General features: G+C 43.0%; 4 protein-coding genes across 8 annotated transcripts in view; 1 reads left to right on the forward strand and 3 right to left on the reverse strand.

Annotated features, from left to right (window-relative positions):
* The window catches only part of llgl2 (LLGL scribble cell polarity complex component 2), a 35,468-nt gene extending 25,655 nt beyond the window's left edge, over nt 1-9,813 (reverse strand). Inside the window, exon 1 of one of the 3 annotated variants that reach the window (XM_068304998.1) lies at nt 9,409-9,813. The gene's annotated coding sequence lies outside the window, so the exon portion shown is untranslated. The remainder of the gene's footprint in view (nt 1-9,408) is intronic. The other 2 variants (XM_068304997.1, XM_068304999.1) reach the window with 2 other exon arrangements.
* A 1,070-nt stretch (nt 9,814-10,883) lies between these two features.
* Nucleotides 10,884-14,084, reverse strand: LOC137588785 (BTB/POZ domain-containing protein KCTD21-like). The gene is made up of 2 exons (XM_068306060.1): nt 13,671-14,084; nt 10,884-12,931 (listed from the first exon to the last, which is right to left on the reverse strand). The coding sequence occupies exons 1-2, from the start codon at nt 14,082-14,084 to the stop codon at nt 12,467-12,469; spliced, it is 879 nt and encodes a 292-aa protein (XP_068162161.1). The 3' UTR covers nt 10,884-12,466.
* Nucleotides 10,884-19,875, reverse strand: galk1 (galactokinase 1). Of its 2 annotated transcripts, none has more exons than XM_068306058.1 (8): nt 19,583-19,875; nt 18,986-19,175; nt 18,722-18,841; nt 18,416-18,551; nt 18,132-18,313; nt 16,161-16,311; nt 15,917-16,079; nt 10,884-11,057 (listed from the first exon to the last, which is right to left on the reverse strand). In XM_068306058.1, the coding sequence occupies exons 1-8, from the start codon at nt 19,745-19,747 to the stop codon at nt 10,983-10,985; spliced, it is 1,182 nt and encodes a 393-aa protein (XP_068162159.1). In that variant the 5' UTR covers nt 19,748-19,875; the 3' UTR covers nt 10,884-10,982. The 2 variants fall into 2 exon arrangements, with proteins under 2 accessions (XP_068162159.1, XP_068162160.1); XM_068306059.1 differs by lacking the exon at nt 10,884-11,057 and adding an exon at nt 14,211-14,328.
* A 3,213-nt stretch (nt 19,876-23,088) lies between these two features.
* The window catches only part of tmem94 (transmembrane protein 94), a 28,488-nt gene continuing 26,200 nt past the window's right edge, over nt 23,089-25,376 (forward strand). For both annotated transcript variants that reach the window (XM_068304895.1, XM_068304900.1), the window contains exons 1-2: nt 23,089-23,207; nt 24,944-25,325. In XM_068304895.1, the coding sequence (XP_068160996.1) occupies nt 25,302-25,325 (24 nt within the window). In that variant the 5' untranslated portion in view covers nt 23,089-23,207; nt 24,944-25,301. The remainder of the gene's footprint in view (nt 23,208-24,943; nt 25,326-25,376) is intronic.

Here is a 25,376-nt window from a genome sequence, read left to right on the forward strand (position 1 = left end):
TGGCCACACCAACAGTCAATCCTGATCATATCAATAACATTTCAATAGACTCATAGCTAAAAATCAAGACCAGACCTTCATTCATTCATTCATTTTCCAACCCGCTTAATCCGCTAACGCAGGTCGCGGGGTAGCCAGTGCCTATCCTGGCAGTCTCAGGGCGTGAGGCAGGGGACACTCCGGGCACGACGCCAGTGCACCGCGGAGCCACATAGAAACAAACAACCACTCACACACACACTCACTCCTATGGTCAATTTTGGGACCAGCCAATTAACCTGAAGCGCATGCTTTTTGGAGGTGGGAGGAAGCCGGAGAACCCGGAGAGAACCCACGCAGACACGGGGAGAGCATGCGAACTCCGCACAGAGCGGGACTCGAACCCGGGTCCGCTGTGTTGTGAGGCAGCAGCGCTAACCACTGCGCCACCGTGCCGCCCCAAGACCAGACAATGAGTTTAAATTAATTAATCCAAGTTGGGAGTTTGTACATACTCAACTTCTGATTAGTTCTGGTTGTAGCATAAGTGTACATGCATTATAGAAACACACTAGACCCTCAGCATGAAACTTCTAAGTTGTTAACCTTAATGTAAAAAAAAAAAAAAAATTCTTGCTTGCATGTCAGTGATTTTGATTTGCAAAAATAGATGTTGCTCAAAAGACAGCGCTACAGCCGACCTTTCAGATCGTCTATGAACTAGCCAAGTGCTCATAGGGATATTTAAACTCACAAGCGTTTCATCACCTTAGGATCATACTGTGTTTTCCTTATACTGCCACTTTGTCTGTTAGCCTCTGGCAGTGAGCAGCAAGCTAATAGGATTCAGTACTTTCAGGGCTCTTAGAAAAATAGAATTTAATCAAGTCAATAAAATACAAAACACTGAGAATGAGCTTTATATACCTTTTTAGTAGGTTTTTGAGAATCCTTTCATACAAGCCACCCACTCACAACCCACTTTGAAGGATCTGTACAGTAAATGTATCACCTCTGCTCAGCCAACGTCAACTCAATGACACGCCAGAGTCAACACCAACACACAACTACAGAGTTACATCAGAGGGCAAGATTAAGCCTTGGTTAACTTGAAACCCTGAGACCATCCAACCATGAACCTGTGACCCATCCCATCGCAGCGAACTAACACATGACCCTCACGGGGCGGGGGGACAGAGAGAGACAGACAGAGACAGAGAGAGTGTGTACGCTGATGATAATCCCTTAAGCCAAAAACGTAATAAATTTTCCAATTTTTGAAATGTATGGGTTAGTAATAATAACTTACTACTTACCCTAACCTATAATTATAACTTTATTGACTTCTTCATACCAGACATCCAGGCAGTTTTCAGAAGTCACTTCATCATAGCTGGGTATGGAGGTGTGTGTGTATGTGTGGTGTGTATGTGTGGACATTTAACTTGTCACTGAGCCCCATCACATGAAGCCGTTCCACCAGAACTGAAGGGTATTTCACAGACAGGAGGACTCGTACCCACAGAGCTACACGTCTGTGACACAGTCTTCACCATGACTCACCGTTTTCCGTCAAAGGCAGCTCATTTTCCTGGGTCCGAGACAAGACGGTTCTGCTATTTTCCTCCTATCAGCACTGAATCACCACTGGGCTGCGTCACCGTCTCCCAGCAGTCTTCTGCTTAATGTCAGTTTCACAATGTGTTCATGGTCCAAAACCAACAACCGCCCAACGGTGGATAAAACGTCTGTTTGACAGGTAAATCGCACCACAATGGGGGTAAGCGTTTCTACCCATGGTACATCATGCATCTCGGGGCTGCCTTCTCTGTCCTTGTCTGCCTCTGACTGGCTCTGACCATGACACATTTGGCTCACACCAACCATCAGGTGAACAAGGAATGTTGTGGCTTCACACCAGTCTCCTGCTAGTAGCCTACTGTTAACAGCTTCTTAAAAAGTATGCGGTATCTGAACGGAGTGGATAGACCAGAAAAACGAAAAGGAAGCAACGAAAAAGATGATGAAGAGACACACCTTCAAGGAGGAAGTTGTAGGAGTCATGGAGCTTCGGTGATAAAAAACTCCCAAGAGACGATTGCAGTATGATGGTCATTGGAGAGAAGCTGTTCAATGTATCGCCAGCTTGGCAAAAAAAAAGCAACAACTAATTTAGTGTTGGAAATAAAACCATTAAACTGGAAAACATCTGTGGCCACGAGAGCAGCCGTTGTCTAAAGTGTTCGTGTCCCAGACTCAGTCGGAGTCTCTCCACAGGAGTACAATCCAACTAAAGCCATGGTGTTGAATCAAATAGTTCATTTCGCACCATGAAGTGTGTACATGTGTACACACTTCATGGTGCAAAATGTCAGCTACACATTTAGACGGAGTGTGTACATGTGTAGCTGACAGTTTTAGTCTGACAATATCATGCTGCTATGTTAAATATCCAAAAATCCTGCATGCTGGTCAATCAAGTACGAGCTTTGAGAATCGTTGCTACCAAGTATGAATAAAGTTGTTTTCTTTGGAGGTTCTATCTTGAATGAAACAAATCAGGTTTATGATGCTGTTGTGTAAAACTCGCTCTGCACAGTAGCCCTACTGTTCTAGGATCACAGTTTGTCATGACTCTGGGATAAACAGTTGAATCAGAGTCAACAGGATGTTTTAATATAGTTTCAATGAAACTTGGCATCAATACTGGTGAACTGCTATGCAGCATCTAGCCATCATGACGGAACATGAATCACCTTTTGCATTGAGGGGCGATACCAAACGTCATAGTAGTGCTATGTTGAAGATGAGTTGATTTCTACTGAAGGGAATGTCAACTTGACATAAAACAGATATTTGCTAACTATTATATATCAGTAGTTTTTGTTGCACAACTGGAAGATTACACCAACTTCCATAATGGGTGGTCACTAAGATTTGACAAGTAATGCAAAACCAGCATAACTATGGGCAACCAATCATAATCTGAACCCCAAGGATGCTGCAGCCACTAGGCAGCAAATCAGTACACGTCACATGCTTGGTGTGTGTGTGTCTCAGATTGTTGCTGGACAAGAGAGGCAGCTCGGAGCTGTAATCTTGTCTGACAATAAGGTGGGAGGTCTGCTTCTAAGGGCTACCAGAAGAATCTGCTGATGGAAAACAAGAGTAGGGAATCAAGCATTGTACACACACACACACACACACACACACACACACACACACACACACACACACACACACACACACACACACGCTACAGCAACGTGTCACATGTGAGCACCTCCTTGCTCTCTTCAGACACCCCCATCCCCTAGTTACTGATCTCCAACCAGATTAATTGCAGCTTTTCAAGCCAACAAACATCGAAGCACAAATGACCAAGTTCTGAACAACACCCTTCAGTGTTAGTTCTACACCAGCTACTTATCAGTGACCAAGGCCAAGAATGAGCATCACAATTATGTCATCTGCAGTGATGTTTAAGTCGGGCAGCTCAGACAGAAAGATTACCCTCCTCCTCCTCCTCTTCTCTCTTCAGCAGGCTGGCCAATAAAACAAAAAGAACCTACACACAGCCAACTGAACTTTATACTGCATGCAGGTCTCAGCTTTGTTGCTCAAAGACCTGCAAGACTTGTCGGAATAAATGTGACCATGAATTCTTCTCTCTGCCAGAGAACTAACCATCAGTTCCTGACCTCAGGCTGAATATCACTTGAGGTATGCAGCAGGGCAATGATCAGAAACATACCAGCAAGTCTACCTCTACCTCTACCTCTACAATCATCTGTTCATTACAGTCATGATTAATTACTTCATGAACATAAAATGGAGGCATGTTCACAATCTCACTGACCAGACTTGCCATTATGGTCAGGTTCAGTTCGATCAGTTCCACATTTATTTATGACTTCCAGTCTTAGGTTCGGTGATTCGGCTTTAGCTGAAGTCCTTTCCAGAACTCTGTCGTTCAGTTTTCCTGTTTAATCATAAATATTTGCGTTGTGCTCAGTATGAATGAGGAAAAATCTAATGAAGTGTTTTAGGATGAGCAGATCTCACCTCCCCATCTCCTCTCTACGTGACAAGTCAAGCTAACTAGCTTGCGGCTTTACTGAGCAGGTATGAATGTGGTGCGGATCCAGGAATCTAACAGAGAAAGATAAGAAGCATCATTCGAAAAGTCAATGGGCCTTTGAATGTTGACTACACAATAGAGTATACCTAATCAGTCTGTGTGCTGTTAGCAGTGGGGAAAGGAACAACCTCAATTCATGTCAGTGGACACTAAAAACGATGGATTATTTTTCCTAATCCATTTTAAATAAAACAAAACTCAACATCTTACAGTAAGTTGACCTCCTGCCCCAAAACAGCCTTTTTTCAGCATAAACAAGGTCACAAGATTCACAATTACAAAACTAGACGGGGCTTTTCTTTTATCATTTCAACAGGGAAGTAGCCGTCTCAGTTTAATCAGGGGAACAATGGCAGGTCGGAACTGAGCTCCAAACAACAGATCAGGTCAGTTTCAGCAGACCGCTGCACACACATGCATTCTCCCAAGAATTTCACTGAGCATGAGACAACAAACAGTCTTTACCTACGAGAGGAAATCCATCTGACTTATTGATTCTTCTCACAAAGTCACATTCAGACACAGTCTGCCTTATCGTTCTCTCAGCTGTCCGACAATCCATTCAGCTCAAGTTTGTTTAATTTCAGTGCACAGGATACCATTTGTTTTCTCTCCCAGTTCAGTGATGTCATAAAATTCCCAGTTTATCAGCCTGTTGATCTAAATTGAAAAAGGAGTCAATGGAGGAAACAAAATGTGCACGAGCATGCCTGGACACGAGAATAACCTCGAGATAAGGTGACTGGACCAACAGAGCTGCTGCATGGACCTCGTCTCTCATCAACATAGCTGACATTGTGGCTCGGTCTCAGAGGAAGACTCAATGGCCGGGGAAATTCCTGGCATCTGAAACATTCTACTTATGGACTTATGCAATCAGCAGCTATGCCAGCACTTGCTTCAAGACAGGGAAAAAAAAAGTTGTAAAGCTAATCAGCCCCTCCCTGACTGACATCTAACCAAGTCATAAAATCTAGCTCCTAACATTGATATCAAGAAATGCAGTTGTAAAGTGAAGCACATTGAGGCAGGTGGAGCAGAACCTGTTTGGCGGCTGCTGTTGGCCTGTACAACCTGAGGGGACAGGCGCAACATGAAAACACTCGAACCCTGAGAAAGTATTTCACCAGTATACTGTAACCGTAACGACGACTCCACACCTTCACACCTCTTTGCTAAACACCGATCAAAACCCAACTCATCACAACTCGCTCTCAAACACACAAATCAACTCAGAAACAATTCAAATGCATTTTGAGACAGTATGGTCATATTAAAACAAATTCATCAATGGTGATTCCGTGTGTTTAACATATTACTTTTATACTTAGGGAAATAATTTATTTTGCCATTTCAATTCACAATAAAACATTTTTATGTTCGGGATTTCAATGCAATTGATTAGATAAATGAAGCATACACTGTACAAACAACAAGTTAACAAGGAAATGATCAAATCAAAGCAGTGAGGAAGAGGAAACAACGTTTAAAACAACGGAGTTGGAAATAAAGTAGGAAAGGTTAAGTGAAGTCAGCCTCTGATTGCTCGAGGCTGGGGTACTCCATCCCTGAGGGGTATTGATCCCTCAGGATTCTACTTTGCTTCTGAAATCCAATCCAGAAAACATTGAAAATTCCACAGAATTTGTCTGAAAATGTACTCGTAAATTTTTTCTTACTGTATTCTACTACTCTGAGTTACCGTCACGTTCGCTACCAGCAAAATGTTACTCAAGATGGCTAAAGAGAGGAATCAGACCAGACTAATCGCTCTGATCAGCTCCTTTCATCATACAGTATAATGAAATATTCTGATCAATCATCCACAGCTACTGCCACCAGTTGTTCATTCAACCAAGTCATAACAAAACATGACTAGGTTAAGTGAAATACGAAGAACAGACAAGTTAGTTTATAAATGAAGTCACAATATGTTCATATTATCAGTTTATTTTCCAATAGTTTTCAGGTCTGCTTTAATCTCAATTTGTAATCTGATGTTTACCGACACACTTCCTGATTTGCCTCAATCTAACTAAGGCACCACATAGAAGTGGAAGCCGACGGCCTCTCCATGATCTCAACCTGACCACCGAGGTCCTCCTGGGTGGAGTGGAAGCGTTCTCCTGTCAGCATTGGATGGCAGCTGCAGGTCAGGGTGGGATTACTGTCAACATGTCACGGCAACATGACACCGAAAGCATCGGGGTTTCTCTGCTGACATGGGTAAAATCAAGGACTACTGAATACACATTAAATATTATGGCGCTCTCCTGTGCATTTAAAGGAATGTAAGTTACATGGCAGGGCAGGAGTCTGCTTTATCTACTGCAACAAACATTCAGAGATGCTTCCTTCCACCAACAAAAAAGAAAGGGGACCTTATCAGTTTCGGGTGTGGCTGAAGGATATCATATCTCCACTAACTCACTCCGGCTTTCCTGTCTTGAGAAGCTGGAAGAGCAGGATGCAGTGTTTACACTTGCTGAGCTCAGATCGTCCCTGACAATGAGGAACATTCAGGCTGTCTTTGTCCTGAGCTTTACTGCGTACACTGATCTCCTCCTCCTGTGATAGACGTCCACACACACACATCCCTCACTGTCTGTGGGCACTGACAGCACAGCGGTCACAGCACAACCATTCATCAAGGTTCTAATCGTCCAGCAGGCAGCACAGGTAGTCAAGTATCATCTACCCCCCATGTCAAACTGTCCTATCAACTACAAGACAAAAGTACCAAAACAATATATTCAAGAAAGGTTGGCGCGCATTGCCATGCAGGCAATAAATAAATAAAATTTTAAATAAAAACATTTCAACGGTTAAGCTTTTTGCTCTTTGGACCATAAAAATAGCATGACACTACAGTTTGACAAACAATACAAGATCTACAGCGCAGAAGAATGGAACTGATGGGGGGTTGCAGCAATATAATTAACTTTCATGAATGTGATGTGTAGGAATGATGACACTATGACAGTAACATTTAGCTGTTCCAGCAAATACTTCACACTTTCTAATTAAACTTTAAACAGACATCCATGACTTGAAGTTTGTGCACCAAAAAGACAGTCTGAATGAGAAAATTAAAAAAAATTCATACATTACTTAAAAAGGCACCACTACAAAGAACAAATGTGTTGTTTCATGCAGCAACAGAATTTACCATTAGCGGGCTTAGCAGGAGCCGATGCCTCTTCAAATATTTTATGCTAAAAGTGTAAACCAGCAATTTAAGCAAACCGATGGTCAACTCTCGGGAATCAGACTCAAAAGACATGCATCATTATCAAAGTCATTGATTCCAGTGTGAAAGAATCATCTGGAGTCGTCTTGGTGAGCTCAGACTAGAGGTAGGACCTGGACAAACAATATACTTGAAAGTCACACTCAGTTTTATGCCAACTGAAACAAATGAAGTGTTTTTTCCTATTTAATTTACCCTGATTTAAATCTTCCTGAATTCACCTCCCAGCATCACTGTCCAGGTCCGTGGAGGAGACTTGGAGCATCAGTCTCCTGAGCATCAGTTCTTATGATCCACAGAAATCCATGTCCATCATGGAGCATGGTTTAAATAGCCGATCTGATGAAGATCTGAAGGTAAAATATTTCACTTGGACATTGTTCAACTGTGTCAATCTTATTTTAGATGAGAAGATGAAACACTGACAGCTTATCCTTATAACACAAATATCCAAATCCTACTCACCAAGACATATCAAAAATTACCTCATCTGTTTTTAGCGAGTATCTTTATACGTTACATTCATCCATTTTCACAGTGATGATGTTGCCTGACGAGCAAAAGAAAAGCATTTCTCCTTCCTTGGCCATCCCATTTGCAGACCACAGAGAAAGAATATTTTCCTGCCTCATAATGTTTCCCACATTGAGGGAGGTGAGACAGGAATCAAGTTAACTGTTAACAGCGTTACACACAGCGTGAAAGTCTGAGCAAAGAGCCGTCTCGAGTTTACAAGCATATTACACTTCGCAGCGCTTGGATAGTTAGATGGTGGGGTCGGTCGAATGAACATCGCTGCTTCTAAAAAGGACACGTTTGAAGAAAACACTGACGATCTACCTGGTGTGATCACAATAGAGCTCTCCAAATCCTGCTAGAGTTCCAACAGACTCTGAGAACTGAAAGTAAAATCAACAGATGTCAGTGTCTCTCCGACTAGCCTTAGTTTTGGGAGGGGCCACTTATTTTGCCTCCATAATAGCTGCAGGTGAACTTTACAATGCAGGTGAAACAGTCCTCTGAGAACAAAGGCTTTTTGTTGGGTTAGTCCTTCCCTGATGCCAGTGCAGGTGGAAGGACACAGGCTGGGTGTCCTTGAGCTGTATCCTGTCCACAGGTCATGACTTTTAGTTACATGTGTGCAACAGAGTGAGTCAACATATCTGCAAACAACATTAGAGTTGATTCATGGGCAACTCAAATGTACTCAAATGAAGCTCAGTGGGGTGGGTGGCGTGTGTTGTTGTTTGTGTTTGTTTTATTGAGCTGTGATGTTTGTTCTCTCCCAAACTGGACAGACCAGTGGAGATCTTCTTCAGACACACACACACACACACACACACACACACACACACACCAGTTGCTCATGCCTGAAACCAGACTGTTGACTGGAGGGCTCACCCCCTACCTGCTGGAGACACACCCCGGTGATAGAACACCTTCATCAGCTACATCTCCAGCCTGATCTGTCGGTTCCTCTTGATCCAACAAATGAACGGAGCTCACACCTACTTCTGGATGCAGGTCGGATACAAGATTCTTAGAGAATCGGATTAAATTTAAATGTTTCCCGTGTTATCACAGGACAGAACCCATATTTAATAATGACTACGAGCTGTGATAATTCCTCAACCTAACATGACGATTTAACGTCGTTATACGGATCGGCTTCAGGTTTTAAGTTCTTCATTCGGTATAAAAGAAAAATGTTTCAGCGCAGTAAAATCTGAAGAATGAATGTGTGAACACTGACCAGTCATGTATCGTATATTAACTTTAAAATATGTTGGTTAAATAAGAAATAAATGTAAAACAAAGTGCTTCACCCTACAGGTGACGTTAGCCTCCTAGCCAGTGATGTCAGGCGAGCACAGCAACTTTAGCTAGCTGGAGTTGGAGCGGTTCAGGTGTGGAACACAAAACAGGTGGCGGTAACAAGAACGTCAGCTCCATTGGTCCAAAACTGCCTTCCGAGCGAACACCTGAGCTCACAAACCCCCCCGGTGGACGTGAGGAACGGGCCCACCTCCGAACTCACCTGATTCCAAACGGCCGTCGCTCAGCAGACGTCCACCTTTAACAGACGATGTGTTCGAGTCCGCCTCCGGCTGTCCAGGGTTTTAGTTGGCTAGGAGCCCTCTCCAACAAACAAAGTACAACAAAATGTAACCAAACCGCAGGCGAGTACTCCAATATCCAATCCACAGCGTGTTAGTTAAGGAAATACTACGTCTGAGATCCGGTTCGGAGTAAAAACCGCTCCGTCTTTCCTCCCCGTTGCGGCGGTAGCGGCGTTTCCTGCTAGGCTAAACTTCGCTGCTTTGCTAACTCCTCCCTTGTGATGCGTTCAAGTGCACCTTGTGACCCACGGAAAAGTTCTACCTCTCGACTTAAGCCCCACCCACTTCCGCGTAGTTTCGTTCCCAAGAGCTGACGTCATCCAGCGAGTGACTACATAGGACGTGTATAATCATAGGAGTCCTGTTCGCGGTCATAGCGATAGAAATAAGACGCTTCGTCAATCGCGGGATCTGACGTCAACGTCTCGGCCATACTGGAACGGGCAAGACTGTTCGAATAAAAGCAGGTGAACAAAGAAGCTGTGGTTGTCCTGGCTTAAACAAAACTCTATTATATTGATTTTTAAATGTGTGAATTTCCAAAAAAAAATGTTGATTATGGATTTGGATTATTTTCCTTGGTTACTTGTTAGTAATGTCTGCAAAGTTTGATGGAATGTTTTGAATATTAGTGTGAAGTGAAATAAACACCAGTATTGGTATTCAAATAAATGGTTTTGAAATATTAAAACAAAATCCTCCTTCGACTGAGTACCGTGTCCTCTACATAAGCAGGTGTTCCTAGTCCTTTCCAGAGATCAATTTATAGGCCTGCCCCGCTGCTAATGGGATACATATCCAAATATCAGCTTCTAGTAGAATTCCTGGGGAATCTTGTCCCATTCCTCATGGATCTTCAATTCTGGAATATTTACATGTTACAACCTTCTTTTTCAAATAAAAATGCTCCATGTGATTGAAATCAGGTGGACTGTCTTTGAAATTGAAGGATGTTCTTTCCAATTGTCCTTAGGGTGTATCGAACCTTGAGTGCAACAATAAATCAAAAGCAAATTTAATCAGGAAATACTCTGATTAAATTTGTGTTACACCACAACAGACCCAAGGAAAGACCAGAATATCCCCTTGAAACTTACTTCAGCCATATAATGATTGGTTTAACTGGCAAAAAGGAGATCATGTTCAATTGTTTATATATGTCAGTTTTTAAATAAGAATGTCACTTATATACAAATAACCAAATTCAGGTTCAGCCTGTGTTTTGACAGTTGAGTTCCTTTATCATGATCTCAGAGATAATTGTTGCTATTGTTGTGACCAAATAAATAAATGAAATGAATAAAATGTTGAAAGCAGTTTAATGAGTCAGTACCTTTACTATTCATTAGCTCTGTTATCACAGTGTCAAAATGTTTTCCAGTCACCTACAGGCTGCAGCAGGTTATTTAATTTTTATTTTTTTTACATGACAAGTGAGGAAAAAAATGGTAAGAAAGAGGAATGAATGTGCTTCTAACAGATGAGACGACGGTCAGAGCAGACTGAGAGCCCGAGCTCCGTCTGAAGGAGTCGTGACATAGAAAGTCGGGGTTCCACTGTATCGCTCCTGTTGAGGAAGAAATGAATACAGAAACACAAACATTAGTACGTTTAAGGACAGAAACAATTAACTTTATACAAATCACTCAACATGACAAGTAAGCAATGCATTTACAGGTTGGTATACAAATGTGCAGTACATGAAAATCATAAACCAGAATGTCTGCAGACGACTTCGCTCTAAGATCCCAGAAAGGAAGTTGAGAGATGGAGCAAAAGGAAAGAACTACCGGCTCTGTTTTCTGAACAAGAGACCCTTCCTCTTCAGCTGAGACACATCTTTTCCTCTTCCAAACTTCCTTTCCTACGGCTTCCTCCAAACTAAAATTGCACTTACTCCACAGCTCCTTCCCTGTGAGTCATTCAAAGAGCACACAGACGGAGCCCACCAGCAGTGAAACACTGTCAGCTTTCATGAGAATCAAATCCTTTAGAAGGTGAAAACTGAGGACGATCTCTTTACCTACTTCATATTCAAGCAATTTCCCCCTCGATGATTAATAAAGGATTCAGAATTTTCTTTTTCTATTTCAAGTCAACTACACAGAAACAATAAACACAAAACAATTTTAAAAAAGTCTTAAAAGTCTATTGGATCTACGGAGAGGACTCCATATTTTTTCTTTAGTCAACAGGACTTTTCTAGAAACTTGTGCTGTAGGGTGGGATGAAGCCCGAATCTACCATCTCTCTCCAATGTCAGTTCATTCCTAATTGTGTACATGCTTGTACAAAGATCACTTACCAAGTAAAGACACTGGAACACCGAGATATATTCATTTTCATCTATTTGGTAATTCACAAGCAATAAATTCCTATCTCTGGCAACACTTGAGGGTATGACTAACACCTGAAAGAATCATGATCGTTCCATAAGTTTGTCCTGAACATGGGACGAACAATAGACATGACTTGACAACAGGAGTTATTTCTGATAAAAAGCTTATGAGCAACAGCTATGCTATCAAAATTTCAAAAATTTGGTTAACAAACAGTATATTTTGACCACATGTATATTCAAAAGACCAACAAGTGACAGATCTGTAGCCACAGCCTGAATGTCTAAACACAGGGCACTTTTTCCTATTTAGACATGTTATTTAAGCCTGATTTTTAAAAAAATCACTTCAAGACATTTTCGTGGTTTTGCAATGATGAAGCAACAAGTCTGGGAGAAAACCACTGTGTCATATAAAGCTGTAAACTCTAAACAGTATCAATGCATAATGCTCTGAGCATAATGCAACTTATTAATAAAATCAATATTTTATAACTTCAAATCTAATAACCAAACCAAAGTTAGAAGAGCAACTTCCCAACTAAAGGAACAGGAACAGATTACGAAGTTAAACCAAAGATTTAATCCACAGATCATCACTTCTGCATTGCTGATGCTTTCAGTTTCACTCCTAGAGTTTAACACTTGACGAGCCTCAGGGAGGTGCAGTTAAGAATATCCGCCGGGTCAGGGGTCACCAGATCAACCTTGAATCCTTCAGCCAGGGACACCTTCAGCAGCTCCTCCACAAAGCCCTGCACGTCTGTGATTTCACACGGGCTCCGTTGCACATTCGTGATGCCATTTGAAGGCGTGACCTCAGGGTCAGACACGGCCAGGCCGCGGTAGTGCTGCTTGTCGTATTGATCCTGTGGGAGTTCTTCGGGTTTCGGCACCCACTCCAGTTTTAGCCTGTTCTGCCTCGCGTTGCAGGGACGGGGACTCGTGGGACCCTGGGAGGTTTTGTAGAAGAAATGCTCACAGAGCAGAGTGAGGAAGGCTCTCCAGGTACAAAAGAGGTCAACTGTGAAGGATCGTACAGAGCACGTGCGAAGTTCATAGTTTTCTGGCCCATGGCGTAAGTTAAAGTGGAGAACACGGACCTAGAATGAAAGGGCAGAATATGCTGACTACCCTGTTTCCAGAGTGTACACAAATAAAGAACTGGTCCCTCAACACCCTCTGCTATCATACTGTTTATATTAAAAACACTGATTCAAAGGGTTAAAAAGACATGAATCCTGTATTGGTAGATAAATTTCAAATCAAGTTCAATGAAAAGTTCCTTATTTTCAGAACAGCCCTTGATAACTTCCTTCTCATGTCTGTTTGATGGGATCTAGAGCACCTAATGCTAAATATAAAAGCTAAATATAGAGCCAACGCTGGCAGTAAGTTAGTCGCTAAGTTCCAGCTAACTGATATCTGTCCAGTGGTTTAAAAAAAAAAATCAACTGTCAAGTTTATTAGTCCAAAGACGGAATATTATATGACATCTTTTCAAATTAATTTCAGATCTAAGAGATAATTCCAGGTAAACTGATCTTAAGAGTTTTTTTTCTGCATTTTTAATGTTCTGCAGATGAAAATATTTCCATTTCCAAGTTATTTCAGAAAAATAAAAGAGAATTTCAGAAAAAAAATTTTTTGGAAGTACTTTTAAAGTGGATTTTGTTGCATTTTAGAATAAGAACAAAAAAATTTATATTTGACAGCAAGTGTTATCCAGTCAATATCTTTTAACTTTTGCTTAATGTTACTAAGAATAAAAAAAACAAAACCTGTTGAGCTTGCAAGTCTGCAAATTAAATTAACAAATTTGTCTGCCTTTATGACACATACCTTGGAATCAACATGCACTATAACCATGGCTCCTAGCGGCCCTCCTTTACAGCTCAGAGGTACCGATGCCTCATAGTGGTGGATCTCCTCCAGCAGGGGGCATATCTGGAAGAAATCAGCCTCCCTCCTCAACAAGGCGAGCTCTGTGAAGCCCTCCGGCAGGTCCAAGGAACTGGAGCGCAGGTAATTTAGGATGTACCTGAACAATTTACCGTCACGGTCGATGAAAACATTTCCTCTGTCATCTCTGAGCGAGGGGATTTGTCCGGTGAACATCGCACTGAGCATCGAATCACGGCAGCGCGTCAGAGTATCCAGGGATGTCGTGTAAAATTCCCCACCCACGTTTAAGGAAACTGGGTCCTGGAGAGCGTTCCTGTTGCTGCCATCCACCGGTGAGTTGAGGTTCAGCATCTTGAAGGTGATGGTGATGGTTGGAAGTGTGTGAAGACCTCTCTGCTGTTGTTGGTGAGCGGACGAGGATCCTTCTGCTCTGGGCAGGAACGCTGAGGACTGCTGGATGTGGAAGTTTCAAGTGTTTCTTGTGTTTCCAGTCAGCGAGATGCAGCGGCAGCCGGGACACGGCAAAGTGAAGGAAGTTGAGGAAGTCTGAGATTCAGTTTCTATCTTTGTTGGTGTGTGTGTGTCCTGCAGGACTCTGAAGGGGACATCCAACAGCAGGCCTTCAGTCTGACTCTGTTAAAGCGGAAAGACGGCAGGACGGCGCTGACCAGAGCAGCATGCTAATGCTGCTGGCTCTGTCTCCATGAAGCTCGCTTTTATTCTCAGCTTATTCCCCCTGACTCTGTCTCACACACACACACACACACACACACACACACACACACACACACACACACACACACACACACACACACACACTCACACACACACACTGGAGCTGTCTGAGCAAGACACTGGGGAACGGGCAATTTGTCTCAAATACCCCTTCAAGTGACAACAAGGACACTGAAGAGCGCTTTTTCTCTGCCGTGAACAAAGGAATCCCTTCAGACGCCCTTTGTTTCAAAACATCTTTAGAACGCAAAGATTTCCACAAATCAGATTTCCAATGAAAACAATTAAATAATGAGTTGGGAATGATTGAAAAACATTAAATCCATGACAATTATCTAATTCAAAGATGATCTTCAAAAATAATTGACAAAACCCAATGCCAAAAAAATTGGAAAAATCTGTAAAAAAAAAAATTAAACTTCAAAAGATTAATTTGCAAATCTTTTTTCACTATTTGTTCAAAGACAAAAGTTTTAAAATGATCAATTCATCAATTAGAACAATTATGTGAAGGAAAATTAATCAGCTAAAATTTCCCTATCATGACACCGCCATGTGTTACCATGGCAGCAGCCGGGAAATAAGAGAAACTCTTTCAGTGGAAAAGTTTCCCATCCTTTAATAAATAAACATTCAGAAAATACATGTTGTCTGTGAATTCTGCAGGAAGCATGAAAAATATATCTCATCGGTCATTAGCTGCGATCGCAGTAAAAGACGGGATGTTTTTTATTCCATAGGGAACACTCCAAAAAGATTTTTTTCTGGCGATTAATAACATATGAGCCAAATTTAGGGATTTGTGTCATCGTTTTGTGTCATACCTGGTCAACCATATGCAATAATTTTGCAGTTGGATACAAAATGTGTGCAGTTTTTCTAATAAACTGAGTGAGAAAAAAAATGAATAAATTCCTTTCTAAATGATAACTTAGTTATCATTTAAAGTTAGTTACTGACAGACCTGCCTAAGTGCGTGGAATCCAACAATGAGGCTTCTTTTACCACCCAGAATGCCTCGGGTTCAGAAGGGGTTTAACCTGTTTGCACTGTTTAGAAACACGTCTTACATTCAACATTCTCTTTGCTTTTCTATTGTTGGGAATTTCTTTGAGCACACAGATAACTGATCCACGTCAGGCTGATGGTTCGCTCACCCCTTCAGCAGAGTCAAACCCAAACGACCAACGAACATTCAGGAACCTTCTGCAGAGGTTTGTTGCTGCGTCTAGCGCTGTATTTCATCAAGATTGTAAATTCCTGAACTTAAAGTAAACTTTATTTGTGCCACAACTTATCGGCAAAGATACATATCTCAACCCAGATAAAAGTTTTTGTTTTTTTTACCGTAAAACTATTAACTATTAAAGTTATGAAATATGTCTGCTAATTTGTCTTGCATTATCTCTGCAGTGCAGACTGCATGTGTGCTTGAATGTGTCTCTCACCTGTATGTGGAGGATAGCCCTGTCCGTAGCGCTCGCCTGCAGCAAAGTCACGGTGCATCCCCCGAATCCTCCGCCCGTCATGCGGCTGCCAAACACGCCCTCCACCTCCATGGCTGCAGACACCAGCTCGTCCAGCTCCCTGCAGCTCACCTCATACAGGTCTCTGACGAGAGGACACCCACAAGACGTCTTCACTCTGTCCTGTGCACCGACTCTAGGTGGGACAGATGTGTTTCAACCGTACCTCAGGGAGTTGTGGCTCTCCACCATCAGCTGCCCAAACTCTTGGTAGGCTCCCCTCTTCAGGGCCTCGGCAGCGTGAACAGTTCTCTCGATCTCCTCGATCACGTGACGGGCTCTGTTATAGGTGACGTCATCCAGTCGGGCTCTCGCCTCTGGAAGAAGAAGTCAGGTAAAACCACAGTCAGGATCCCCACAAATTTACTCCGGCTGGGATCAAATCCATTTTCTTTAATGAAGTCTAGAGGTGTCATGTTCACGTTGTCATGTGTTTAACCTGTGTGAATTAGTAATGATTGTCTTTGGTTGGGTTTCTTGGGAGTGAGCAGGAAGGATAGGATCAGGAATGAGTACATCAGAGGGACAGCACATGTTAGAGGTTCTGGAAATAAAGTCAGAGAGGCCAGACTGAGATGGTTTGGACATGTCCAGAGGAGAGATAGTGAATATATTGGTAGAAGGATGCTGAGTTTTGAACTGCCAGGCAGGAGGCCTAGAGGAAGACCAAAGAGGAGGTTTATGGATGTAATGAGGGAAGACATGAAGGTAGTTGGTGTGAGAGAAGAGGATGCAGAAGACAGGGTTAGATGGAGGACACTGGTCCGCTGTAGCGACCCCTGAAGGGAAAAGCCCAAAGGAGAACAAGAGTCTTCTTCTCGTGTCTCAGTGGTAGAGCTGTTGTTGGTGGTTCGATCTCCAGCCCTACAGTCCAAGTATCAGAGTTCATTTTACCTCAAGAAAGTAGTGCAACCCTGGGATGCGCTTCAACAAAAAATTGTCCATCCCAACATGACGTTTATGCATCCCAAAAGTAATAATAATATCTGGTAGAAGTAATAGAAGTAATAATAATATAGAAGAAATAATATTACTTCTATATTATTGGAAGTAGAATAATAATATACGGTAGAATAATAATATACGTCAGAAGTTATGCAAGGATTGAGTTTTGCCAATAGTACAATTTAAAAACTAAACAAACTGCTAATGATTTTATTAATAGCGACAATTTAAGTAAAAAGACAAAAAGACTAAATTATATATTAGTTTTATCAAAATGTTAAAGCCTGGTATTCATTTAAAAAACTTTTAGAAATACGGAAAGACGTCATGACATTGTCACTTGGTTTTTCTCCAACTTTTCCATCTTTTTCAGAGGCATGGTGATAATCAATCAATCAATCAATCAATCAACATTTATTTGCATGGCGCTTTAACAGACAGACAAACCCAACAGGACGCTCCAAGCCTAAGTGACAGCTTATGATTGCTCTGAGAGGTCTAACTAACTCCTCTCTCACTGCAGCGTGTTAAATGAGCAGCCGTCGTGTTGCCGTTTGGTCGATTTTAATAAGGCAGAATCACGAGGATGAGTTTCGTGACGAGTCACTCGTGCGAGATCAAAACATAATGGAGATTTCCAAGTTCGAAATTTAAGTAGAGAAATGGAAAAATTGGACCAGATACTGAATCCCAACTGAATCCCAGTGGCTGTTCCACTGGTGTAAGTGATTGTGTGAATGGTTACCCCTCCTGAAGAGCAGCTGTTGAAGCTCTTCCCTTTCCTTCTACAGTTTCTCAGTGATCTCACCAAACAGAAAGACAAGTGACTCTGACACGAAACACTTTCAAGTGTCTTACATCGCCCTGAACCCTCCCTATGTTTGTTCACCTTCACCGTGTCGTGTGAAGGTGATCCTGTAATCAAAGATACCGGATCTTACTAATAAAATAACATCTGACAGGGTGTGTAAATAACACGCTGGCAATGATGCTTTCACGGTGCTGCACATTGAATCAGGCAGAAAATAGAGCCGGAAACATTCTTCATTTAAAAGTGTTGTTAGACGCGTTCTGAACTCTGATCATTAAAGAGAGAAGAATACGACTAGAAGTGGGCAATGTTGGAAGAGGAGTGTGGGCAGAAAACAGCACTTGTTCCACAGATGAGGCAGATCAGCGTGACTCTTCACACCTTCCAGGTCCTTCATGGTCGCGTCCCTGAGACTCTCCTTCCCCAGGATGGAGGCAGCCTCCTCACACTGTCTGCGCCTGGTCGGGTATTCGCTGCCAGTCAGAGAGTGTTTCACGTTGGAGTTGGTGATGAGAATGACCAGGTTTGGATCTGTCAGAGGGACAGGGGTGGCCTCCAGCGACCTGAGTCAAACCACAACGAAGCAAGTGAACAAAGAGATACTGGTCATTCTGGTTTCACCAAAACCCTTTTGTAGTCAGCTTTGTCTAAGATTGGATGTTTACCTGCAGTCAATAAGCAAAGCATGGCCCTCCCTACCGAGAACAGACACAAACTGATCCATTATACCACAGGGTACACCTGCATGAGTGTGTTCAGCCTGCTGGCAGGCCAACGCTTTGGACACCTTGTCTCCATCATCTGTGGAAAAAAAAATGACGAGAAAAGATACAAATCCCCACGGTCAGCTGATTGCTGATGTGCTGATTCATCATTAATCTTTGCTTGACAAATCCGACAAAGTATGTTTTTAGAAAATAAGGTTCTTTCCTCAAAGCAATGTGTTGGATTCAGTGTAAACAGGTTCTGACCTTGCTTGAGTTGCTGCAGGAATGTGTAGACACCCACCTCCAGAGAGGCAGAGCTGGACAGACCTCCCCCCAGAGGGACGCTGCTGCTGATCACCGCCTTGAATCCTGGGACAGGGGGCGCTGTGGACACACAGACAGCCCAGATGAAAGGACGGTCCTGTGGTGCCCAGGACAACATCCTGTCTGTGACCTCATGAGGAGAGCTGAGCGTCTTTTAAAGGTAAACCTGACAGACAGGTCCCGTTGTGTAGTCTCATGGTTTACCCCTGTGATGCTGTATGACACCCTTCACATAGTTTGCCCATTTGGGTGACCCTGGAGCTAGCGGTGATCCATCACTGGGCAGACTGAAGTTTACTCTCCGAGGTTCATCAGCATCCTTTGTGGTTGTTACCACGGTAACATCCTGGCCAGATGTTTGACTCCCTACCACCACAGTCACCAGGGGCAGCGCCTGGTAAACACAAACCCATACAGCAGGATGGTTATCTTTACAGGACAAACATCAGGAACCAGGAGGTTGGTGCTTTGACCTACCTATGCACTACCTTTGCCATAGATCAAAGCTTTGATCTATGGTCAAAGCTAATGCATAGCTTTGGCCTACCTTGACAGGTCAAAGCTATGCACTTGTCAGGTATTACTTTCAGGGTACCCTGACCTACCCTTCGCCGGACGTTTCAGTCTCTGACTGCTTTGGTTCTAGTTTTTTTTCTTGCACAAGCTACAAAAACGATGTTTGTCAGCTGCCTGTCCTTTTCCACGCCCTTAACGCGTGAACCGTAAAAATTATTCATGAAAAAATTACACGACAAAGCGCCAAATTTGAGACCAGACTTCCTATTTGATCAACAATGTTACCATGGGAAGCACAAGTCCCTGGTTGTAGTCCGTGTGCTCCCCGATCAGGTTGACTCTTCCGGGCGCACACGCCGCCACGCGTGGGGCTTCGCCCCCGAACTCCTCTCCATACAGACGCCGAGCCTCCGCCACAAGCTCGGATACGGTTGGAAACGAACTGTCCATCAGGAAGTAGACGAGCCCACCCGGTAAAGCTAACAGAATCTACTCTAACTCCGCGTAACTGACGCGTAACAGACGCGCCGTGAGCTCCACGCAGGGCTGAACTTTGATACACGATGAGAGTGGGCACATGATCACATGATTGTGGACAAGGGATCAGGTGACGTGATTGGACGACGACTAACGACCCCGCCCATAACTGAAACGTAAACAAATCGTGTTTCCTCCGATCAGCTGTGAACATGGGGGGGGGGGGTCCAGACTGTCAGTAAGGGGGCTCAGATTTGATCACGTGGATGTGTCCTCGATGACACGATTTTAAATAATTACAGACGTATAATTACCTCTTATTTATTATTGTCATTTGTATATAACAAAGAATGAAGTTACAGAGTCAGAGGAACACATCAGGACGGGCAGGTTCTCTGAGATTCTAGGAGAAACTAAGAGAAACGCTTTAAAACACAACCCTGTGTGATAACTGACATATTAAAAGACAACAACCAATAAACCACTGACACCGATGTGAAGAGTTAACCTGAGCTCTGGATCTCAGTCTGCTTGGTTATCACATTTTATGCAGACATGCATAAAATGTGATAAAGGTGGGAGTCATGTAGTCTTGATCTCAAGTAGTTCTGGTTCAGGTTCAGAACAGACTGTCTGCTGACACAAATATGTGGAGCCAAACAGGCGGAAAGTTTTTTTTTCCATCTGTGCATCTCTGGACACCTCCCCTCATCCGGCTCCTGGTGAAAAGACATGAGAGAGATCTGCAGGTGTTTCTGCATCAGTCGCTGTCAGACCGAAGCTCCATCAGCTCCATCAGCTCCATCAGCTCCATCAGCTTCATCAGCTCCATCAGCTTCATCAGCTCCATCAGCTTCATCAGCTCCATCAGCTTCATCAGCTCCATCAGCTCCATCAGCTCCATCAGCTGAGGTGGAGTCTGTTCTTGGTGATTGTGGTAGATCCCTTCAGCATTCAGATGTTTTTATGTCAACCTAACAAAACAAAACAAAACAAAAAACCATTTCTTCCATCCATTTGGTGTTGGACAGTTTTTGCATTGGTTGTTCCTTTCCAGACAAAAACTGTCCAATTTTCACATTAAGAGTAAAATATCACTACAGTGTGGTTCTCCTGCTGAGCCCCCTCAACATCTTTGTTAAATGTTTGATCTCCATATTCAGCCTGTATTTGAGTTTCTTCAGTTTTTAATCTATCATAGTGAAGCCTTCCTTCTGACAGCTGAAGGTTCAGAACCAACTTCCGTCTGACAGCAAACTGGGCTGCGAACACCTGCAGCGCCCCCTGGAGCAACCACCCCGCCAAAGCAAGAGCACAGGCATCTCACATCATGGGCTCTGATTGGTTCATCCTTCACTCTTCTTCTTCTTTGAAGGTTTATAGTAGTTGATTTACATGATGCTGCCCCCATGAGTTGAAGAAATGAACTGCATGCTAAAATTGTGCGCCAAATATAAATGCTGGGGTCATGTAAAATCTACCCTCAGGCCCTGGTTGGCCCTTGGGCTGGACTTTGGACATGCCTGACTAATATTAAAAAAACAGAAATGTGACGTAGGTCTAAAGACCAGAATGGAAAAATTCAGTTTTGAACAAGGTTCATTACCCTGACAGCAAGTTAAAGGGTACCGGAGTAAAACAGTAAAAAAATAAAATAAAAACAAAACAAAACAAAAAACAGAAGACAACATAATAGCATCAACTTCTGTGTGCAGCTAGAGCGAGATCTCACTTCAGACTTGACAGATGAAGGTAGGAATCCCCAGGATGATGCAAATAACTGTACCGTCACTTGTAATGAGACCCAGAGTGGATAAACGGCTGAATATTTGATATGACGTACACTAAACTCATCTTACAACTCTGATTCTAAAATGTTGGGACACACTCTAAAAACATGAATGAAACATGATGTAATGATTTTTTAAAAATCCTTTTCAATTTCAAAATGACATTTTATACATTTTTTGTATAATGTTGTAGACACTAAAGACAACTTTTGTAACAATCATGTATGATTTCACGTGAACAAAGCTGTAAATAACACTTGCTAAATTGAACACGCTTGTCTTCTATGCTGCAGCTACTGCACCTGCAGGTGGCGCTGCAGGTTCTTCACCTGAGACCTGCTGGTGTTCAAGCTGTCAGGGTTAGAGTAGAACTGTCTTGTACTACAAAATAACTCATTAGTTTCTGGCGTGTTATATCAGTTCAGTCAAATTGGGATTAAGTTGATATTGAATGTACGCTGTTTGACCAGGTGTTTATTGTGTTTACTGTCCTTTTGTGTTGCTCTGTCAGAGTAAACAGTCAATTCTTGACAAAACTGGATGAACAGGTGGCAAAACATTTCCTGAATCTGCTCCTGTTCAGAAACCTCTGATCAGGAGCATCAAGAACTTCTGAAGACAGTATGCCTAATAAGGAATTTAGCTCTGCTATAAATATCCACTCTCTCTATGTCACGCAATTTTATTTCTTATTACTATCTCTTTTGTGCTGCAACATGCCTTCTGCAAAATCACTGAGCTATCCTGAACCATTAGGACTGTAATAAACGTGTTTGTGGTGTTACAAAGGTAAAATTATATGGCTTGCTCTGCTCTCAGTTGTAATAATTATAGATGATGAAACGGATCTAGAGCTGTTGGAGCCTCTAAACCAGCGAAGGAAATCCTGGAAGAAAACGTCTCCATCTATGAAGAAGCTGGAGTTTGGACATCAGTGGATGTTCCAAAAAGACATTGACCTCAAGCAGACCTCAGACGTCCTGCCTGGAGTCCTTAAAAAACCTCTGTGGGCAAACTAGGGTTGTAATCCAGCCCGTCAAACTTGTTTAAATTTTTTAATTCATTTCATGAAATGAATGCAGTTGCACGTACGCACGTATTTTTGTAAAGGATGAAAAATTAATTTCCCTCAATTTAAGTTGAATTAATGGCAAGAAATAATTTCCATATCCCTGCTGGAGGTTCCGCATTATGCTGCCTTCCAAAGACACGAGAAAATCAGGCGTACATGTGAAGTTCATTACTATTCGGTTGACTTCCTTGTGTACACATAGTGGAACATTGCGTGTTCTGTCAAACTTTAACTTCGTGAATTGTATCACTGTGATAGAGTCACAAACCGCAGATTAGCTGTGCGGTAACGGGCTGTAAACGGCGTCATGGTGGGTTCGCTGCTTCTGCTCATTAAGAAGCCGAGGTTTCCCATTTCAAAACAGACCGCAAACGTAGCTCCGGATACTCTGCTATCAGCCAATCAGGGAGCAGACTACTCTGACGCCATCCAATCACAACCCACTAGTCTCTCTTCCAGGTTCTGCAATATGGCTGCTGCGGTACTCTAAGCTCCCAGAAGTGGATTTGTATTGTGAAAAACAATGTAATATCACGGGGAATATCAAAAACGATCTGGGAGTTACAAAAAGGTGAGCTTTCCGACTGACTGTTCATCGACATGTTGTGTTTTTAGGGTGAAAACTAGTAACTTGCGTACGTTTGGGTCGAAACGACTGTTAGCATCTGCCTTTGACACCAGAAGGGGACGTGTAGCTAAAGACGAGATGCCAGACCGGCAGTATGACGAGACCAGCAGGAACTCCAGGTTAATACAGTATTAATGTTAATGCTAATGCTAATGCTAATGTTAATGTTAATGTGAATGTCTCCTCTGGTGAATGCTGCCAGCAGTGTTCCACCTCACCTGTAGCTAGCCGGGCTGATGTTAGCCTCAGATTCGAGGCAACGTCTTTCTCCTTTGATTTTCACCAAAAACACTAACAACACGATCCTTTGGTAAACTTGTGACCGGCGTAACGTATTTACTCAAAACTGTCTTAAAAGATAAGTTGATAAAAAAGAAGAAAATATATTTTATGCTAGTTAGCGCCAGTGAATTATCTGGTGAAAGCCACGCCTATAATGAATGGCTCTGTACAGCTTCTTAATGTAATAACATTAGTGGCTGACGTGGATTCATTGTTTAAGATGAAAAACATAAGTGAAGTCAGTTTTATTTTGTATTTTACACAGTATATCTGCACAGTCTTGTGCTGATGCCCCAGCAGCCAGTGTTGGTGAGAACGTCAGGTGAACGTTGAAGAGCTCAGGAGGATCAGATGAATGAAGAGTGGTAGACAGGAGATGATCTCTGCAGACACGAGTAGATGATTGCTGCAGACAGGATCAAATGACCGCTGCAGGCAGTAGCAGGCGATTGCTGCAGACATGAGTAGCAGTGACATTTGTAGTCAGGTCTACATTCACCTGCTGTCATCACAAGGTCATCAGAAATCAATAATCGACTTTGTTGACTAGATTTAGTCGTTACTCACATGGGCCTCAAAGCTTAAAGCTATTGCATTACATCCATCAAACAGGAGCTGAATAGTTTTTCTCAGTATTCTGTGGCTCTTCAGGATTAACTCCCATCCTTCTGGGCTTTCTTTGAAGCCTCTGGTGGGGCTGTGTAGCTTTAATCTTCCTTGAACACAGTCTTACTTCATTCACCATCATGCTGACTCTCAGCCGTCTGTCTGCCTGGCTCTCTTCTCCCGTGTTTGGCTGACCTCTGTCAGATCTTTGCCAATGGAGACTGCTGACTCTGGTGTTCACTGGGCTTTGTGAGTCAGCGGAAGCTGTTTGTCCTGATGTCACTCGACTCGGTGCATTGGGCTGCTTTTCTATAGAGCTGTTATTCAAACCCCCCCAGCACCATGCAACGTGCAGGTCTTGATGCTAACTTTGAGGGGATTTAACAGCACAGTAATCCCTCGCGCATTCGCGCATCATTGCTCGCGACTTCACCTCATCGCGGATTTTTGGTAGGCAGTCACGTGATACCGTACTCGCGTTCTATTGGCTGACGGCATCCGGAAGTGGGCTACGTTCCGTGAGTCTCGGACTTATGTGAGACACAAAAGTGCTTTAAACAGTCTATCAGAGTGTGGGAAAAGGTAATACAGATAGAAGGTGGTTTAATATCAGTGTGGGGAGGGTTTATAAACGTTTAAATTACCGTAAATAATAAGATAGTTTGTCGCTATATCGTGGAATACGTTAATCGTTTGTGGTTTCTGGAACGCAAATAACCGCAAGGAACGAGGGATTACTATATATCCCTTATTATTATTATTGATCAATTGCAATTTTCATGTATCCACAGTGAATCCATGACTGTCATGAAGAGGATCCCTTTGACCTAACACAGCTGAGCAGCAGATAATTGTCGAGGCCAAACTCCATTTCCCAGAGTTCTCCTCTTTGCTTCTCCCTGCGTTGGTTGGCGTTCCTCTGGTCACACTGGCAGAGGAGGTGGGGGCTGGAGGCGTTGCCAGGTGGAGGGCCGAGGCTCCGTCTTCTTCAGGTTGAACTTGGCCGTGTGATTGGCCGCTCCAGCAGCAGCGGGCTGACAGCGACTGCTCGTCCTGAGGGGGTGTCGGCAGAGCAGCGCTGACGGCTCTGCGGCGGGGGGGGGCGCCGGCCGCTGGAGGAGCAGAGCATGTTGAGAGGCTGTGGTTGCCATGGAGCAGCCAGAAAAGAAGCAGGTGAGTTTTTGTTTGTGAGGTGTGAGGTGCAGAGTGGTTTACTGAGCGATT

Source organism: Antennarius striatus, chromosome 21, assembly GCF_040054535.1.
Source record: "Antennarius striatus isolate MH-2024 chromosome 21, ASM4005453v1, whole genome shotgun sequence".
Taxonomy (NCBI): domain Eukaryota; kingdom Metazoa; phylum Chordata; class Actinopteri; order Lophiiformes; family Antennariidae; genus Antennarius; species Antennarius striatus.

What these genes read in the sequence shown, in the direction of transcription:
- LOC137588785 (XM_068306060.1), bottom strand. Translation starts at nt 14,084, where the DNA reads ATGCTGAACCTCAACTCACCGGTGGATGGCAGCAACAGGAACGCTCTC. An exon ending in TAGTGCATGTTGATTCCAAG is followed by an intron (nt 12,932 to 13,670) that starts GTATGTGTCATA and finishes CTTTCATTCTAG; the next exon opens with GTCCGTGTTCTCCACTTTAA.
- galk1 (XM_068306058.1), bottom strand. Translation starts at nt 19,747, where the DNA reads ATGGACAGTTCGTTTCCAACCGTATCCGAGCTTGTGGCGGAGGCTCGG. An exon ending in CCTGCAGCAACTCAAGCAAG is followed by an intron (nt 18,552 to 18,721) that starts GTCAGAACCTGT and finishes TTTTTTCCACAG; the next exon opens with ATGATGGAGACAAGGTGTCC. An exon ending in GCTTTGCTTATTGACTGCAG is followed by an intron (nt 18,314 to 18,415) that starts GTAAACATCCAA and finishes GGTTTGACTCAG; the next exon opens with GTCGCTGGAGGCCACCCCTG.